At 37.7% G+C, this 19,302-nt stretch overlaps 1 protein-coding gene across 1 annotated transcript; it reads right to left on the bottom strand.

Annotated features, from left to right (window-relative positions):
• Positions 1-206: 206 nt before the first annotated feature.
• Positions 207-2,657, bottom strand: LOC113339765 (RING-box protein 1-like). The gene is made up of 5 exons (XM_026584989.1): positions 2,447-2,657; positions 2,280-2,330; positions 2,125-2,184; positions 644-715; positions 207-540 (listed from the first exon to the last, which is right to left on the bottom strand). The coding sequence occupies exons 1-5, from the start codon at positions 2,598-2,600 to the stop codon at positions 503-505; spliced, it is 375 nt and encodes a 124-aa protein (XP_026440774.1). The 5' UTR covers positions 2,601-2,657; the 3' UTR covers positions 207-502.
• Positions 2,658-19,302: the final 16,645 nt, after the last annotated feature.

Below are 19,302 nucleotides of genomic sequence, written 5' to 3'. Positions count from 1 at the left end.
TCCATCCCAGAATACCATGGATTTACAGCACATAAGACCAGAACAAGGCTTGGAACATGGTTCCAGTGTTCTGATGCTGTCCATGATATTTTTTGCATCTGGAAGACCAGACATTATGATAACTGAAATATTAGACATTCTTTTCAAATGAACCAACTCCGGTGTCACAACTCACAACTAGTTCAACAAAAAGCTAAACCAAGTAGTAATAAACAACACACAAATCATATAAACAAAGTAAATCATTTCTTCATACCAAGTAAAACGTACTAAAAACTATACAGCAAATCATTCAAAATCATAACGTTTTAATATACTGATATCTAGCATAATATATATGAGATCAGCTATCTCTGAATCAAAAGACCAACTAAATGGGAATCACGGAAAAGTTCCTATTGTTTTAACTTCTTATTTCTGTTCGAGTTCAAAGGTTAACACCACTGTGACAGAAACAACACAGATAACCGAATCCCATGCTTGGTTGCTCTCGATCCTACTACTAGTGGCCATACTTCTGAAATTCCCACTCGCTGTTGTCTGCAAATTATGAGAACAAATCCCAGTGTTAGCAACAAACCAAACATACATCTATAGTGTAAGGATCATCATAGAAGAGACGTGAAGGGGAGAGCGCACATACCCAGTGGGCACACTTGACGGGTCTTTAGCCAACGACTGATGCAATGGAAATGGAATGCGTGGTTGCATACACCTGTATAAAAATGCAAGGCAGTATGTAAGTAAATTTAAACAAGAAAATAAAAAACAGTATTATTGCTTAACAATGGCAAGTCCATCAGAATCCAAGCGGTGCAACTATTTTTCCTTCTAAGCTTAACAATGGCACCTCCATGGTCTAAGATAAAAGAACAGTGAGTTCTCACATGACGTATAATAAGTTAGCCCAAAGAGATGCTGCCAAAATCAATACCCAGTACCGAAAGCCAATAAATGTCATATTATCAGCCTCAAAGTCAGAGGTTAGAGCCTAAAACAAAACAGGTAAGACCTTTTCGACATTTTGGACATGATAAAAATACTGCATCTATTGACTAAAGCATAGTTTTACATGTGGATTGCTGTTCGATGTGGGCATGGGGAACCAATTAGAATACGACAGATGGTATTTAAGTTGGTCAAAATTAAACATTGTTGTTCTATGGGATTTGTTAAAAAGGATTTTTTTTTTTTAGAAATTTGAGCAAGTATTCATCCACTGAATATTGTTTGATAGTTAACTAAATGCATATCACACGTACCATATTATGATTGGACCGACATGCCTAGCACAAGCATTACTATAATCATAATACCCCAGTCTTCAGTTCACTCTTTTAATCTCTTTCAGATTATTGGATACAGACAGACTATGACTAGGTTTCACATGAACTCGAGTCCCATATTGCTGAAGAGTAGATTATGCAGGACGGTGGTTTAAGACAAGCAAAGTTTCAAGGTTCCTACCTTGAGGGTTAGGACTGGTTTCCCAGGAGGTGCTTGCACTTTTGGGAGTTCAGAATAACAGTCTAAGAGTTCCACAAGTTGGGCAGTGTTTATTACTAGAGCCAAGTAGCCAAAACTCTTGCCCATAAAATCCATGTATAAATAAGGAAATCATCAAAGTTTTTGCTCTATTAGTCTGCAAACAATGTCGTTCACATACTTACTGCCGATGCCAGTAACAAGCATCTAGGTAATGTAATTACTGAACAACATTAGCTAAGGCAATGGAGTGCAATGATGTTTCCAACTAAACATACTTCAGATGCTCCCAAGAGAGAATTTGGGTAACGCTTTAGAGAATCAAGAATACATAACTCATATAATAAGGAGCTACTTCATCACTAATGGAGTTCAGAAAGGGAAAATAACTATTAGCAACCTTCGCAAATTCTAACGCAACCCTACCAGTTCAAAAAAATAAATTCCTGGTAGACACCACCGCACTCATCCAACAAACAACAACAATCACACTCAACAAAAACCTAAACTAAACATGCTTCACAACAAGCAAAGACTAAATCATGTTAAACCTCCAATTCATCCTCGTCAGCTTAATCAAACCTTGATAATCAAATTACCAACAAATGGTAAATTAAGGATTAGGTTTTTAGTACATACCCCAAGCAACAGTGCATTCCTCACTTGTATTACTAGCTTGATTAGCTTGACATTCAATACCTAAATCATCAAAAACCCAAATCTCTCCAACCATCAGTAACCCATATTCACAAATCAATCGGAAAAAAACCCAAAAAAGCAAATCTACTACTTACAGAGATCCATGATATGATTCCTGCAAATAGCACAGTTATCCACAACAATATCTGCAAAATCAAACAAAAAACAAAACCATCAAACCCAAAATCAAAGGCGTTTCTTCGTTTTCTTACCCTAAAAATCAAAATCGAGATTAGGGTTTAGGTTAGATTATTGTTCTCACCCCAAGCCCATAAGGCGACAGCATTCCACTTCTTGATTTCAAATCTCTTAGGTCTCTTTGAAAGAGCTGATGATGATGAAGATGGATGTTGGCACGGTGGCGCTGCGGCGGCGCTGGAATCCTCCATGTTAATATCACTATCTAGAGAAGCCATTAGGTGTTTTTTTTCAGAGCGTTTCGAGATGGAATTTGAGAAGAGTGAGAAACAAAGACTTGCTTTTATTTTATTTTATTTACTCAGATTTTTATTTCCTTATATAATGACGACATTGTTACCTAATAATTGTGGAATTCTTTTCCAGTTGTGTTAAATGGTGCATAGTTTTTCTTAAGGGGTTTCTCTATAATCGGAAAGTTCATTGTAGGTTTTGGCTCTGAACGTACCGTCCAACCAGACCCCTCCAAATCTAGGGCAGTAAATAGTTATCGGCATGTTTGTACCATCCCGTTAAGAACCCAAAACCTATTACTGCTTGTTATGGGTTAATAGCTTGGTTTGATACTATTCGTCCTGATACTCATTCGAATTTTCTTAAAAGTTTTAGTCTTAAGTTGAAATAAATTGTTATGTGTTTTGACTATATTTTGGTTTAAAATTCTTATTTTCACTTTTATTTTGGTCGTGATGCGTGTTTAGATGTTGTTGGGGTTTCTTCCTTCACCGGTGGTGGAGTTCGTGCGTTCCAGCCTGGCCTAGCCATAAGCAATGCCATTACACGTAAAAATAAGAAATATCTTGGCAAATGTGTAGCTCAAGGGTATGTGTTTGGTACTTTGGCCTTCTCCACATTTGGTGAACTTGAGGATGACACAGTTGAGTTTTTGAACAGACTGCATAATCATTTGTCTAGATTTAATGTTAATGCACGGAGATGTAATCATAGATTAGGAATTGTTATACGAAAAGGTGTTGGAACCCAGCTTGTCGCTAGGATTCCAACTAGTTTCTTACGGTTTTCCCTTGTTGTTGATGATTTTGATTGATAATTTTTGTTGAGATTATTTGTCCCACATTGTCTGGGTTTCTAAGATCCTGCGATTTATAATCCTATGGGCCTCTCCACTCATTGCCAATTGGTTTTGAGTTGGATGCCCGTATTCTAACATGGTATCAGAGCAGGCTATTTGTGTCGAGTCAAATAACCGCACCTTTACTCCGCGTTACCCGATTTATTGTTCCACGTGTTAGACCCAACGAGGCTACACGTGAGAGGGCGTGTTGAGATTATTAGTCCCACATTGTCTGGGTTTCTAAGATCCTGCGGTTTATAATCCTATGGTCCTCTCCACTCATTGCCAATTGGTTTTGAGTTGGATGCCCGTATTCTAACACTACATTTAGAAGATTAATTAAAATTTGAGATTGATTAAACTATAGTTTATTCAATCTCCAAATTCTAAACATGAACTAAACCAGTTGTTACAAAATTTTAAAAATACAAAAGCATGCAGCCTCTTTGGCCTGCTTGGCTTGACCTGGTAAATAGGATGGGCTTTGAGAAGGCTTTACACCTCCAAATAACTGATTTTACCTTACTTACCCGGCCTGACGGGTTTTTTTGGGTAACTGAATATAAAGCCCGTCTGGTCTGACCTGGATTAAAAAACATGCCCGCTGACCAAGACTGGTCGGATTTAACCCCATAACCAAAATTGTAAGTCCTAATAAAGAACTTCTTTGCAGAGATCGAACTCACATAAAAATGAGTATAGGAGTGCTCGGATCCAAAACTGTAAGTCCTAATAAAGAATATATTAAATTCTTTGTGAGAGATCGAACTCACATAAAAATGAGTATAAGAGTGCTGTGGATTTGTGAATAACTGTTTAAGTTGTTTGATGACGGGCAACACGTAAAAACAGTATTTGAATCTTGAAAGCAACCGTAAAAGGATAACAAAAGTGGTTGGTCATGTATTGTGATGGTAGAGTACATGTTTATTTAACGGTGCTCAACAGCTATAAGGCTAATCCCTGTGGGCTAGTTTGAACTGTTAGATTGGCAAAAAAGTGTTGCAAATCATGAAAAAAGTGTGGGAAAAAAATTAACGCCGATAGTCGATAGTTCTCTCTCGTAGCATTTACTCGCAGTCCAACTATCAGCGAGATTGAAATACTGAATAGTGCGACGCTCAAAAAGTGACTTTACGCCAAACAATTCAGCGTTGGGAAAATATTCTTGCGCATCAGCGCCGAATGGAAACGCGTTAGCTATTTCACCAAAAAAAAATAGCCAACGTTAAGGCTTTTCCATGAACTAGTGATTGGAATGAGTGGCCCTAACGTATCAAAAGTGTGGAGGGAGCACGTGGAAGAGAGATAAAGCATGTGGAGTTGAATTGATTTAACATATCACATGGAAAGAGAAGAAATTTTCAAGCGCCCTTTGGTTCAGCTTTCTTAACCGGTCAAACGCCGTTTGGTTCAGCGTGCGGCGCTGTTTCATTCGGCGATTATCTGCTAGATTAGTTATCCCATAAAACTTAGGAGGTTGCCCATGGTGATATGGATGGCCAATCTAGCAGCTAGATATCTAGTTCATAGGACTTAGCCTTCGGCCTGGCACGGCTATTATAATCATTTTATAAAACTTTTTTTTTTCTATTTTTTTTTTGATCATAAAAACTAAATCATTACTTAAAGGAAACAGTTACATAGAGTTGTCCGACTCAAGAATTGAGTGGATACATCTTGGTGGATTAACAGATCACACTTGATTACATTCATATCTTTTGGCATATTTCGCTAACCCATCAGCCGCTTCATTGCCTGTCCTAGGAAAAAAAGTACAACTGATATTACTACTAGCTTCAACTAATCTACTAATATCCGAAAGGAGGTTGTGATCCTGCCAAGAGGAATTACCAAAATTTGAAGTCACAGCTTCAATAACAGTCTTACAATCTCCTTCAATGATAACATTCTTCAAATTTCTACTTCTAACCCATTCCACTGCTTCTAGCAGAGCTAAACCTTCTCCCTGCTCTGCATCTCTAGCTTTAGTGACTTTCACCATGGCCTCCACAAATCTTCCTGCACAGTCTCTTAAGATTAGTCCAATACCACATGTATTTGTATCCTTATCAAAAGCAGCATCAAAATTTAATTTCCACCAATTTTCAGGTGGTTTTTTCCACTTATCCTTAGGTTTACTATTATTGTTTCTACTTATAGGGTTATATTAGCCAAATATATCTCACGTATATTTGGCAATGTGTTGTATATAATATCTTACCTAGTTTAGGATATATATTGTGCATATCTTGTATATTATCTTGCCTAGCTTAAGAGATCTTGTTTTGATGATGGATTATTTTCTAGCACTAGACTTATTTATATAGGAAACGTTTTTTTGTAAATGAAGCAAGAAACAAATCAAAAAAACAAAAGATTTTTTTCTTCATATTCTAGTTATTCCACAAACCTTCATGGTATTGTGAGTCAAATTTTCGATCCATGGGAGAGAATTTAGTTCACCAAACATTGGTTCAACAACCTTCGGTTGAACTACCTCCTAAGTCATTGTATGCATTAGCTCCTAATGATGGTCCGGGAACGCTTATTACTCATGTTGTCCTCAAAGGTTCCAATTATGAAGAATGGGATAAAGGTTTTCGAGTCTCCTTGGGTGCTAAACGCAAGCTTGGTTTCATTAACGGTACGTATAGTAAACCTGATGATAGTTCCACTGATCTTGAGGATTGGTGGACTGCAAACTATATGATTGTTGCTTGGATTTTTAATACCATTGAGCCAAGCGTTCGCTCCACAATTTCTTATCGTGACACTGCTTATGATCTTTGGGAAGATATTAAACTTCGTTTTTCACTGGGTAATGGTATAAAGATATATCAATTGAAGTTTGTTGTTGCTAGTTGTAAACAACAGCCTTCTGAGCCTATGTTAGAATATTATGGACGTTTAAAGAAGCTATGGGATGACATCAATGACTTTGATGCTCTTCCTTCTTGCACTTGCACTGGTTGTAGTTGTGGACTCAATGTTACTCTCCGTAACAGACGTATGGTTGATCAGGTGCGTCAATTCCTTATGGGTCTTCAACCATGCTATGACAATGTTAGATCTAATCTCTTGGGTACAGAACCGCTGCCTTTTATACATGCTGTATACTCACGTCTTATACAAGAAGAGGAAGTTCAGATGCATATTCAACGCAGAGCTGAGACATCTGTTACCCCTATGGCGTTTGCTACGCCCAGCCAAAAGCCGCCAGCTTCCAAATCAGGAGGGGGGTCGAAATCCCTATTGAAGTGCACTTACTGTGGCTTTCATGGTCATCTGGAGGACCGATGCTGGGAGAAACATGGTTATCCGGAAGGCCGAGAACCTCGACGTTTAACTGCAGGCCGTGGTAAACTTGACAAATCTGTCAAAACTAATGTTACTCTTGGTGACGTTTCCGCTTCTTTGAATCATGTTCATCTCAATGGTAAGGATGCTCATATTTGGATTATCGACACTGGTGCTTCCAATCATGTTCGCTGTGATGAATCTCTTTTTCATTCTCTTTATACCGTTCGACCTATTCAAATTGGATTACCTAATGGTGCAAGCATTAAGGCGACCAAAATGGGAGTTGTGAAGTTAAATCAAACTCTCATTTTATCTGATGTATTCTTTGTGCCCACATTCACCTGCAATCTCATATTTGTATCTCAATTCTTAACCTCTCGACATGTTAAGAATATGATTCGTTTTCAATTCACTAACTCTGAATGTGTTATACAGGACCATACCTTGAGGATGACGATTGGTACGGGTAAACTTATGGGAGGGATTTATTGCCTAAAGTCGTGGGAACCAACTCGTGTTAATGTTGTGTCCGGGACGTCTTCTACATCTTTATGGCACCAACGGCTCGGTCATCCCTCCATGCAAGCAATGAAGTTCTTACCTCCAATTTGTGGCACTACTAGTCAGTTAGATTTACATGCTTGTGATATCTGTTATAGAGCCAAGCAGACTCGTAATGTTTTTCCATTAAGTGATAATAAAGCTACTGATTTATTTGAGTTAATTCACTGTGATGTTTGGGGTCCTTATCACGCTAATCGGGCCTGCATCTCAAGATATTTTTTGACTATTGTGGATGATTATTCTCGTTGTGTTTGGGTTCTTTTGATGAAAACTAAAGATGAGGTGCCTCATTTAATGAGAAATTTTTTTGCTTTGATCGAACGACAATTCTCCAAAAGGGTGAAAATCATGCGAAGTGACAATGGGACCGAGTTCAAAGGTCTTGCAGAATACTTTCGCATGAACGGTATTATTCATCAAACTTCTATAGTCAAAACACCTCAACAAAATGCTAGGGTGGAACGAAAGCATCGTCATATTCTCAATGTTGCTCGTGCTCTTCGTTTCCAAGCTTCTTTACCTATTGATTTTTGGGGAGAATGTGTACTAACCGCTGCGTATTTGATTAACCGAACCCCTTCTCGTGTACTCGATTTCAAAACTCCATATGAGTTTTTATATGGTACTGCTCCCACTCTCGATTCCCTTCAAGTGTTCGGATGCTTATGCTATGCAAAGAATCTTCATTCTTGCGACAAGTTTGATAGTCGTAGTCGACGGTGTATTTTTCTTGGATATCCTTTTGGGAAGAAAGGTTGGTATCTATTTGATCTCTCGACAGGCAATTATTTTGCGTCCCGTGATGTTCAGTTTCTGGAAGACACCTTTCCTTTGGCTGATCCCCAAGAGCTGTCGAAGTTTCCTTCTCTTTACTCCGATGATTCGAGTGCTGTGTATCATCATCTTCAAGCTGCTGACTTCTCTGACAGCGTGCATGATTCTCTCAACGTCCCTGAGTCTGTTACTCAGTCACTGCAGCTTTCAGCCACTTCTATAAACGAAACTAGAAATCCTTCTAATACTTCAACGCTTCCAGTTTCCAGTTCAGACTCTCCTAGTACTTCTGCGAACGAAACTGGCAGCTCTGGCAGTTCTTCAACGCTTCCAGTTTCCAGTTCAGACATCACCGGCAGTTCTGCAGACGACACTGGTAGCTCTTCAGTACTTCCACTATTCAGTCCATCACCAGAACTGCATGGACGTCATGGCAGGGACTCAGCAGCGAGTTTTCTACCAGTTTCTGTGTCCGACAGCATTGAAACAACACCGTTATCAGTAGAAGAGGATGTGAATACCAGGATGTTGACTGATGATGCCCTTGGTCGTGGCAAACGCACTCGTACAGAAAATGTTAGACACCGAGATTATGTTCAATGGGAGAACGTTAACACGACTTTGGGTTCCCTCGACTCCTCACCTGTACCTGTCCAATCCTCAGGTAATCCCTATCCTATAACTCATTTTGTGAATTGTAATGCTTTCTCTCCTGTCCATCGTCACTTTCTTGCAGCTATTTTAAGTGATAAAGAGTCAACTTCATTCAAGGAAGCAATGGCTGATCCACGATGGCGACAGGCAATGAGAAGAGAGATTGACGCCTTGCTGCTCAATCACACATGGACAATTGAATCTCTACCTCCGGGAAAGACTGCTATTGGTTGTATGTGGGTCTTTTGCATCAAACACAGATCTGACGGCTCAGTTGAGAGATATAAAGCCAGATTGGTTGTATTTGGTAATCATCAAAAGGAAGGGATTGACTTCACAGAGACTTTTGCTCCTACTGTCAAAATGGTTACCGTACGCACCTTTTTGGCTTTTGCTGCTATTAACAATTGGGAATTGGTTCAAATGGACGTTCATAATGCTTTTCTTCACGGTGAGTTGAATGAGGAAGTATATATGCGACTACCTCCCGGGTTTAGTCATGGCATGTCTGGCAAGGTATGTAAATTGCGTAAATCGTTGTATGTCTTACGGCAAGCTCCACGATGTTGGTATGCAAAGTTGGCGAGCGCTTTGCGATCATATGGTTTTTCTTCTAGTCCTTCTGATCATTCTTTATTTGTTTATCGGAAGAACGACGTTATTCTGCATATTCTTGTGTATGTAGATGATCTTGTTATTGCCGGCAATAATAACATTGCTATTCGTAAGTTTCAGACTTATCTTCATAAGTGTTTTCATATGAAGGATTTAGGAAAATTGAAATATTTTCTTGGTATTGAGGTAGATCGAAGTTCAAAAGGGATATTTCTATGTCAACGTAAGCATGCTCTTGACATTCTAAAAGAGACAGGTCTTCTTGGTTCTAAACCTGCGAGCATTCCAATGGAAGAAAATCACAAACTAGCTCTTGCGTCAGACAAGCTCATGAGTGAACCCGCTCGTTTTAGGCGCTTGGTGGGAAAGTTAATTTATCTTACTATCACACGGCCTGAACTTTCTTACTCCGTTCATATTTTATCTCAGTTTATGCAACGCCCAACTCACTCGCAATGGGATGCTGCTTTACGTGTTGTTCGTTACTTAAAGAGCAGCCCTGGACAAGGTATTTTGCTTCGATCTGATTCTACTCTTGTTCTTAATGCTTATTGTGACGCTGACTGGGCCAGTTGTCCTCTTAGTCGTCGATCTCTTACCACGTATTTTATTTTACTCGGGGGGTCTCATATTTCTTGGAAAACAAAGAAGCAAACGACAGTATCTCGATCATCTGCTGAAGCTGAATATCGCGCCATGGCCTCAACTACTTGTGAAATTATATGGTTAAAAGGTTTGCTTCGAAGTCTTGGTATAAAGCATCCTACATCAGTTCCTCTTCATTGTGATAGTCAGGCTGCTTTACACATTGCCAATAATCCTGTTTTTCACGAACGAACCAAGCATATCGAGATTGATTGTCACTTCATACGTGATGAACTTCTTCGTGGTACTATCGCTCCATCTTATGTTCATACTACTTCTCAGTTGGCTGACATTCTCACTAAAGCATTGGGTCGTAAACAATTACAGTCTCTTCTTCTCGAGTTGGGCATTTCGACTCTTCATGCTCCAACTTGAGGGGGGGTATTAGCCAAATATATCTCACGTATATTTGGCAATGTGTTGTATATAATATCTTACCTAGTTTAGGATATATATTGTGCATATCTTGTATATTATCTTGCCTAGCTTAAGAGATCTTATTTTGATGATGGATTATTTTCTAGCACTAGACTTATTTATATAGGAAACGTTTTTTGTAAATGAAGCAAGAAACAAATCCAAAAAAAAAAAGATTGTGTTCTTCATATTCTAGTAGTTCCACAAACCTTCAGGTTAGTCTCACTGCCTAGATAGTATGTTGTATTTCATGCAGAATTGCTTAACTTTTTTTTTCTATAACTTTTTTTTATCTAGATTGTTAAAATGATTATTTACTTTTCTTGATCTAGCGGCGGACCTGGGAATTTATTTTACTGGGGTCAAAGCATTGACGGAGTTGTGGCTGTAGGCCGCCTAATATTTTGGGGAGGCCCTAATTTTATGTATTTTTGCGAGTAAATTAAGCATAGGAAATAACCAGAAGTTCATAATTGGAAGAACTAAGATTAATTCATACTATTATGAGCGTTTTCAGTTGAGACGTCTAATTTCATTACCTTAATTACAGAGGTTTAATGGTTTATGCTTTAAATTCCCTTAGTTTTCCCACTTAGAATTTCTTATTTTCTCTTTTTACTGTGAGCGAGGTCAAGGTTAGACAATTGAGTGGGGTCAACATTAGAATATCAACGATTATCCCTATCAATTACACTAAAACTGAGATTTAAGTGGGGTCAACTGACCCCACTTGACACCACGTACGTCCGCCACTGTCTTGACCGATAAAGAATTTGTTCAAAAAAAAAAAAATTTAAACTCAGCTTACTGGTATGCCTATCCAATGTTTTTATCGTTGTATCAAAATAACATTGATAAAATGATAATCTTTTTACAAAAAAAAAAGTCGTGGGCATTACTCATGACTTGTGTATAATCTGTTTTTCAAACACAAAGTTGGACATTTATGGTAATGGAGTGAGGCACTCTCTCCATACCTATTATAGGCGGAATAAGTATAATTTCTTAGATTAAGTAATTTTTTTGATTTCATCAATCTGTAAAGTTTTTTTCTGGTTTGTTGTTGATAAATAAAAATAATTATTCTTAGAAAAGGAGTCCAACTTAATCCTTTAGGAATCCCTCTTAAGATATGGAGACTTGGGGACTAGGCCCAACCCATAGGATGATGGGTGATCCTAGCCCAAAAAGAGGAAAATGGAAGAATTGGGCTTCATTCCAAACCCTAGTTAGCAATTCGGGATTCGGCAAATGTACGGAACGTCAAACGTACGAGTATTATACGGTTTTGTAAAATCCAGATTCGGTCCAAAATTCGGTCAACGGGACGTGGTTCGTTAGTAATTCGGAACGGCATACGTACGTGTATAATTCGATTTATAAATGTGAGTTCGGCTCTGAAAATTCGGTATCTATATATAACAAATAATTTGTATTTATAAGGTCATAGACCAATTTTTATGCATATGTGTGAGTTATTTAAAGAAAAAATAAACTTAATATGATGATATTAATAATATATACAACATTAGTTATCCAAGAGGACGTCGTATGGTGGTTTAGATGCTTGGTTAGTGAGTTTGAGATCTCTCTCACCTTCACCTTCAAATCTCTTCAGTCGTTTTTGTTTCAGAAAAATTACAACACTTCTAATATTCGGTCGTGTATGCTCGGGAGGTAGTAAAGCCCAAAAAATGGGATCTTTGAAAAGTAAAAGCTAAAGAATTTATGAAGAATTAAGCGGACGTATCATTCGGGATACGTAAAATTCGTGAACGGTTCGCGAATAATCCGGGAATACCACATAATACGCGACTTGGGTTCGGAGTTGCAAACGTACGTGAATAAGACGGTAAAATTCGTGATACGGAAAAATTCGCGAATGATTCGCGAATCATTCGCGAACTTACTAACTAGGTTCCAAACCAAAAGTCCATGGTAACTTGGATAAAGGGGGAGTGTTAGTTTTGTAATATATTGATCTTATGAGTGCTTATTCATAAGAGGAGGAGGAAACATTATTATAAAAGGGAATAAAGGATATTTAGAAAAGGACTCTGAACTCATCCATTTTCTCTCTTCACCTCTAAGGGGGAAGGCTTGATGTGGCTTGGATTAGCTTCTCTTTCCCACTTTTACCCTATCAACATTACAACCACAGTGGGAGAAGTTTAGTCTCTCGCCCAACAAGTTACACCACCCGCCCAACTCTCACAATATTTCTTATTTCTCTCTTCCTCACCAGTATCTCTTTGATCTCCGAATCTGAGCTTACTTCTCGCTTCCCTTCCTAATATTTCTTCAATCTCTGTCCACTCAAGAACTTTTTGACTTTTCTCACAAACCACTTCCGCGCCCGCCCACTATCAGTGCTGCTCAACTTCAACTTCACCGACCCCACTTTACTAAGTAGTTGCTCAACTGCATCATCAACGCAACACCGTCACTTACCTCACTTCACCATATCCTGCATTTTCCAACATATTAATTTCGGGGATGTGCAATGGATATTGGCATTGCTCCCTTGTGCAACGCCAATATCCGTTGCACACCCAAAAATACGTTGCACAACATAAATAATGTTGGTTTATCAAATAAAATTAATGGACCAACGTTTTTGAAATGTGTAAAACGTTGTACATCATTAACATTTATGTAATATCATACACTTCCATAGGCTTTTAGTAGTCTTGTTTTTTTTTATCTTTAAATTTATATTTTAGATTTTCAGAAACTAAATTTTATTCCCGTTTTTTATTCTCTCTCTTATTTTTCAGAGAGTTTTTCTTTCGAGAACCTCAGTTTCACTACTCGGTGGTGATCAAAACCTTCTCTCAGAATCGAGAACCTCTATTTCATTACTCGGTGTTGATCAAAACCTTCTCTCATAATCAAACCCATAAATCTGTTTAGCTTTTGTTAGAGCATAGCTCGGTCGACCTCGCATACGTTGCTATCTCAAGCATGTTTGTCAATGTTAGTGATCAAAACTATAAGTCTTGATTTCTATCCTACATAGATAAGTCTCGGACTAGGATAGAAAAGTGTAGTTGAGCTCAAAGACTTCATGGAGATTCATCATACAACGACGAAGATCTATACAAGGAACCGTGGAACTTCATCAACAAAAAGGTATGTGGATCCTTGAACTTATGTATCACTCAAAAGTCTATCTATTCTATCTCCTACTTCTTATGAGACAAAATTCCTATGCTATATAGACTAGATCATACACATTTGACATTTCGAGCTGAGCATTCATTGCTTATCTTTTATCTCGAAATCGTGTGTTGGTAAAACGTTTCTCTTTGATCAAGTTTATCTACACCTAGTAACGAAAGTCATGAAAAGTTTCAATCACTTTGAGAATTACTATGACGTGAATCGTTCTGTGAATAACGGCTACATAGCGTCCTCTGAGAAAGTCTCAATGATTGAAATGAGAGTTTAGATTACATAACTATGTATTTCTTGAACCGAAGTTTTCGAACTTTGTTGATCAAGAGAAATCGGGAGGATTGTGGAATTGGCTTTCCAAGTCCGAGAACCCAGTCCGCAGACTCAGTCCGTGAACTGTCGAAGTTCTTGACCGAGAATTTCTGCTGGATTTTCCAAAAACTCGTTTGTGTGCTAAGTCCGCGAACCCAGTCCGCGAACTGGCAGAAGTTCTCTTTCCGAGAATTTCTGCCGAGTCTGGAAAACTCAACCGATTAACTTAAGTCCGCGAACTTGTTTGTGAACTTAAGAGGTTATGATCTAAAGATGTGCTCTGAACATGAAACATTAAATTACTAAGGAATGCTTTATGAAAACCATGGCGATAATGTTCATGAGCCGATTCAATCAAATCGAATCATCTTTGTTTCAATTGTGTCTTATGTAGTTACATAAGATCTCATAGTAATTGACCAACTCTTTAACTAGTTCATTTGAGTCAATTGAACTAGTTATGGTAAAGAAGAACAAGGTTGATATGAAATGCTCATATGGTTAACCTTTTTTGGTTACTATGTTGAACCAACATACACCTACACGTTTGGGCATGGTTTTCACAAACCCAGTAAACGTCTACCCAAGTGTGTGTGACAAGATAAGTTTTCGATCTAACGGTTGAGAAATATTTGCTTGAATCTAAATCAGGTTTTCATCTAACGGTGAATAAGGATTGCTTTGTACCTAAGGAAAAACCCTGATTTGAAGGCTATATAAAGGATACATCTAGCATTGTGCAAAACTAATCCCCACACGTCTGTGTGTTACTAGTGCGCCCGCTAGAGTCGATCTCCATTAACCTTTGATTTTCTTCTCTAAAATCAGGTGAACGACTTAATGACTTCATTGGGATTGTGAAGCCAGACCGATACTATTTTATCGTAGTTGTGTGATCTGATCTGGCATCTTCTATCGTACGGGTATAATCGATTGATTGGCTTGAGATCGTGAGAGTTCTCCGATAGGCAAGATAAAGAAGTCACAAACATCTTCGTCTCACTGTTTGTGATTCCTCGACAAACCGCCTGTGTAGTCAGGAAGGATTGTAGAGAGGTGATTGATTAATCTAGGCTGTTCTTAGGGAATATAAGACCGGATTATCAATTGGTTCCTGTTCACCTTGATTTTATATCTTAAGACGGAACAAAACCTAGGGTTTATCTGTGGGAGACAGATTTATCCTTTGATAGACTTTTCTGTGTGAGACAGATCTGTTTATTATCAAGTCTGTGATTTTGGGATGCATCAACTCTTGGTTGTGGGTGAGATCAGTTATGGGAATCAAGTGCGTAGTATCCTGCTGGGATCAGAGGCGTAGGAGTACAACTGTACCTTGGATCGGTGGGAGACTAATTGGGGTTCAACTATAGTCCAGTCCGAAGTTAGCTTGGAGTAGGCTAGTGTTTGTAGAGGCTTAATACTGTGTGTATTCAATCTGGACTAGGTCCCGGGGTTTTTCTGCATTTGCGGTTTCCTCGTTAACAAAATTTCTGGTGTCTGTGTTATTTCTTTTCCGCATTATATTTTATATAATTGAAATAATACAGGTTGTGCGTTCGTGATCATCAATTGGAAATCCAAACAGGTTGTCAAGAAAACAAAAAATTGAGAAAACTCTTCAAAGTTTATGATGGTGTATACAAACTGTTACAATCTACCGTTAAATATCATGAAGAAGAGGTTCGCTCAAAAAAATCTGAATGTGATAATCTGCTTCGTAACCTCTATATATTAAAAGAGAGGCTTGCCGAAAGTGAAGCAAGATGTGAATCTCAACATAACTATTTTAATGACAAAGAACACAGTCTTCTACTCAGAGAAAAGTCATTGGAAACCAAACTCAGTGCTGCTCTTAATAAGGTAAAATCACTGGAAGAGAATCTAAATAGGTTCGGTTCGAGCTCTACAAAACTGTCTTCCATGCTGGGAGCCTGTAAAGAATATCATGATAAACATGGTATGTAATATAAAGGAATATACACTTCTAACAGTGGTAAGACTAAGTTTGTTAAAGCTATTAATATTTCTCCATGTGAAGAACCTGTGTCAGCGTGCAAAAACAAGGATTCCACCTCTTCTAAATCTGCTCAAAAGAGAACTACTGGACGTAGGTCCTTCAACTGCTATTACTGCGGAAACAAAGGACACTCTGAGCGAAGGTTTCTCCTTCGGATTAGGAATGAAAAAATTCACAACATTCTTACTTGGATGTCTAAAGAAGTTGTTAAACCTATATCACAGATTGGAATCATTCCTGTCCAGCCTCAAGGAAAAATACTGTGATAGGGCTTTTCCTAAGTATGTATTCAAACCGAAGGATACCTACAATGGTGGAAGGAAGAACAATAAAAGTGTGACAGATGCTGTAAATCAGTCTGGAAGGAGAAAAGGGAACAGAAGAAAGAAAAACGAGTCAAGTTCCCCTAATGTGCTCAAAAAGGACTGTGAATCCAAGACTTCCAATTCAGACTTCTTACATATCAACAATCGAGTCTCTGATCTGAAGATTCACATAAACAGACTGAGACGGAATATCAAGAAAACATGGAATGTTGTTAAACCAGGTACTTCTAAATATTCTCTTGATAATGCTTCTTCAACTAAACCAAGTAGTTTGTTAAACACCGATGTAAAGGAAAAAGAAGAAGTGAATAATGATGAGCAAGATGCTCATATTATTACAACCTGGAATGTTCATGTTGCATCTATTTTTAAATTTTTTTGTCTTGTTAAAAAGGGATGCTCATGGTTCTCAGGATCTTCATCTTGAGAAAACTGTCAGGATTGTACTGCATTCGATGTTACTTATTCCGTTTGCTCCTCAACATCTATTTCTTTTTCTCTTTGGGCTTCTTTGGTCTTTCAAAGGCCCGTCTCTCTAGTACACGCACCAACCCTCACGAACGTCTTGTTTCCTAGGGTTTTATGGATTCCCTTATTTTTATAATGTGTTCCATAGGTGCAAAAATATTTTCTAAAAGTTTTTTTGGTGCACAATGCAGGTAAGCAACAAGGTTGATGATGTTGAGCTATGTCCTATTGATATTTCCTGCTTTCATGCTCTTGATCATGAAAACGAAGACAGACTTCCAGTTCAGATTTCTTCACAACTGGTAAGAAATCTTCTTGGAGATTTCAAGGTCGTTCGCGAACTACTTGGTATCGCAACACGGAATCTAGACTACGTAAAAGACGAACTAAGGAAGGCAAATGAGGAACTCGCTCTTGTTCAATCCCTTGTTGCAGACAGTATTTAGTTTTTCGTCTGATCTTGGTTCTAGTTGTTTGCCTAGTATGTCTTCTTTTTGGATTAGTTGGAAGAATAACTAGTGCTTTGATTAGCAATGATTGTGACTACACATAGATATTTTTGTTTTCATCTTCTTATGTTTATTTTTAAGGTTTATTGGTATTAAATTCTAAAAATATTTGGAGGATGATGTTTATTGAAGTATTTTAATGGTTTGTGATGTTGCAATATTTTTATGGGATATGTATTGTTTGCGTCCGTGAACTTGAAGATCCCATATTGTGGTCAAAAGTAAAGTCGTTTATGAATCGGTATTCGTATTGATGAAAGGAAGACTTTTGACATATACAAAAGTTATGCCTATGCAGTCATGTATTTGATGGAAAATAGGATGATATCTTTTATTTGACAAGGATAATGTCTATTATATCGTTATGATGGAAAATAGAATAGATCCTTGTATGTTATCCACGGTATTGATCTTCATTTATCCATCTTGTTATGTTTTACCGTGAAGGCTCCATTGAGTGTCTTATGTTGAGCACGATACAACTAAGTCGATTATTCTTATTCGCTTGTTGGTTGTTCCATAAGATGCTATATGTCGAGAACTAGGAACGAAATTAATCAACCAGTTTGGTTATTTAGTTTGTACTCCATAAGTTTTATTTCTTATGTCGAGTACATGTACGGTTAAGGTTGTCATATTCTATGATGAACTTAGTCGGGGTTCCATAAGTTCTCTTATGTTGAGCCCAAAATAATTAAATTGATTACTTCGGTGATTAGTTTGGTTGTTTGTATTCCAATTATATTAATTATAGGTTCTCTTGTAATTAATCTAGTTGAGTTTTCATATATTCCACAAATTCTTGTGTTGAGTATATGAACGACTATACTAATCATGTACTTTTGGTTAATATAGTCGTATATTCCGTAAGGTTTTCCTTATTTTGAGTATGTGAACGATTAAGTTAGTCATCTCCGTATGATTACCTTAGTCGTAGCTTCGTAAGTTTACTTATGTTGAGCACTTTCAATTAAATTGATCACTTTTGTGGTTTGATTTAGTTGCGTTTTCAATTGAATTATTCATGGGTTTACTTGTGATTAATTTGGTTGAGCTTTGGATATGGAGAATCAATCATATGGTTTTTGTTGTCCAATTAAAAAAAAAAAAATCCTTCTTTTCTTTCGAAATTAAGGTCGCTCTTGTTGTTCTTTCAGGAATGACATCAAATGGGGGAGAGTTCTTTTGAACTAGAGCTTAATGGTAATATCTTGCGGGATGTGCGGTTGTGGAATTTTATAAGGGTTATCTTGTATCTTAAAACTCCTTGATGAATGCATTTAGCTTCGGCTTTATGATTGTATCTAAATTAAGTTGGTATGTATTTTTCTTTTAGTCTATGAAATGTCTCTTGTGGAAATTTCATTATGATCCCGTTCTTGTACCTTTGCCAATTTTATTGACAAAAAGGGGGAGAAATAATGTAGTTCACACTACAAATACATATGGTTTTCGGATCATTGTGTAAGGGGGAGTGGTTTCCATGATCGGGATGGAGTATTGACTAAGGGGAGTGATACATATCACCGTAGTATTATTGTTAAAGTCGTGATACAATTGGACTTTGATATTACATAATAATACTATGACACTGTATAATAATGATCGAGAATCTCGATTTCTCTCATTGTTATAGCTACGGATCTTCAACAACGGTGATGCTAAACTTACAACCTTTGGGATCATTGGAGTACTTGGAAGGACGAAGATTTCAGGGAACGTTGAAGATTAGACTATGAATAGGAGCCACTAAAGTTTATCCTTTTTGTATTCCATATGTATTAATAGTTTTGTTACTAAAATTGACAAAGGGGGAGTTTGTTAGAGCATAGATCGGTCGACCTCGCAAGCGTTGCTATCTCAAGCATGTTTGTCAGTGTTAGTGATCAAAACTATAAGTCATGATTTTTAGCCTACATAACTAAGTCTCAGACTAGGAAAGAAAAGTGTAGTTGAGCTCAAGGACTTCATGGCGATTCATCATACAACGACGAAGATCTATACAAGGAACCGTGGAACTTCATCAACAAAAAAGTATGTGGAGACTTGAACTTATGTATC

Source organism: Papaver somniferum, unplaced genomic scaffold (assembly GCF_003573695.1).
Source record: "Papaver somniferum cultivar HN1 unplaced genomic scaffold, ASM357369v1 unplaced-scaffold_21, whole genome shotgun sequence".
Taxonomy (NCBI): domain Eukaryota; kingdom Viridiplantae; phylum Streptophyta; class Magnoliopsida; order Ranunculales; family Papaveraceae; genus Papaver; species Papaver somniferum.
The sequence above is the reverse complement of the archived record's forward strand: the minus strand, read 5'-3'. Positions and strand labels throughout refer to the sequence as shown.

Excerpts from the sequence above, each read along its gene's own strand:
- LOC113339765 (XM_026584989.1), bottom strand. The coding sequence starts at position 2,600 with ATGGCTTCTCTAGATAGTGATATTAACATGGAGGATTCCAGCGCCGCC. Across the intron at positions 2,331-2,446 it reads TGTCGCCTTATGGGCTTGGG|ATATTGTTGTGGATAACTGT; the intron begins GTGAGAACAATA and ends TTGATTTTGCAG. Across the intron at positions 2,185-2,279 it reads GAATCATATCATGGATCTCT|GTATTGAATGTCAAGCTAAT; the intron begins GTAAGTAGTAGA and ends TTGATGATTTAG.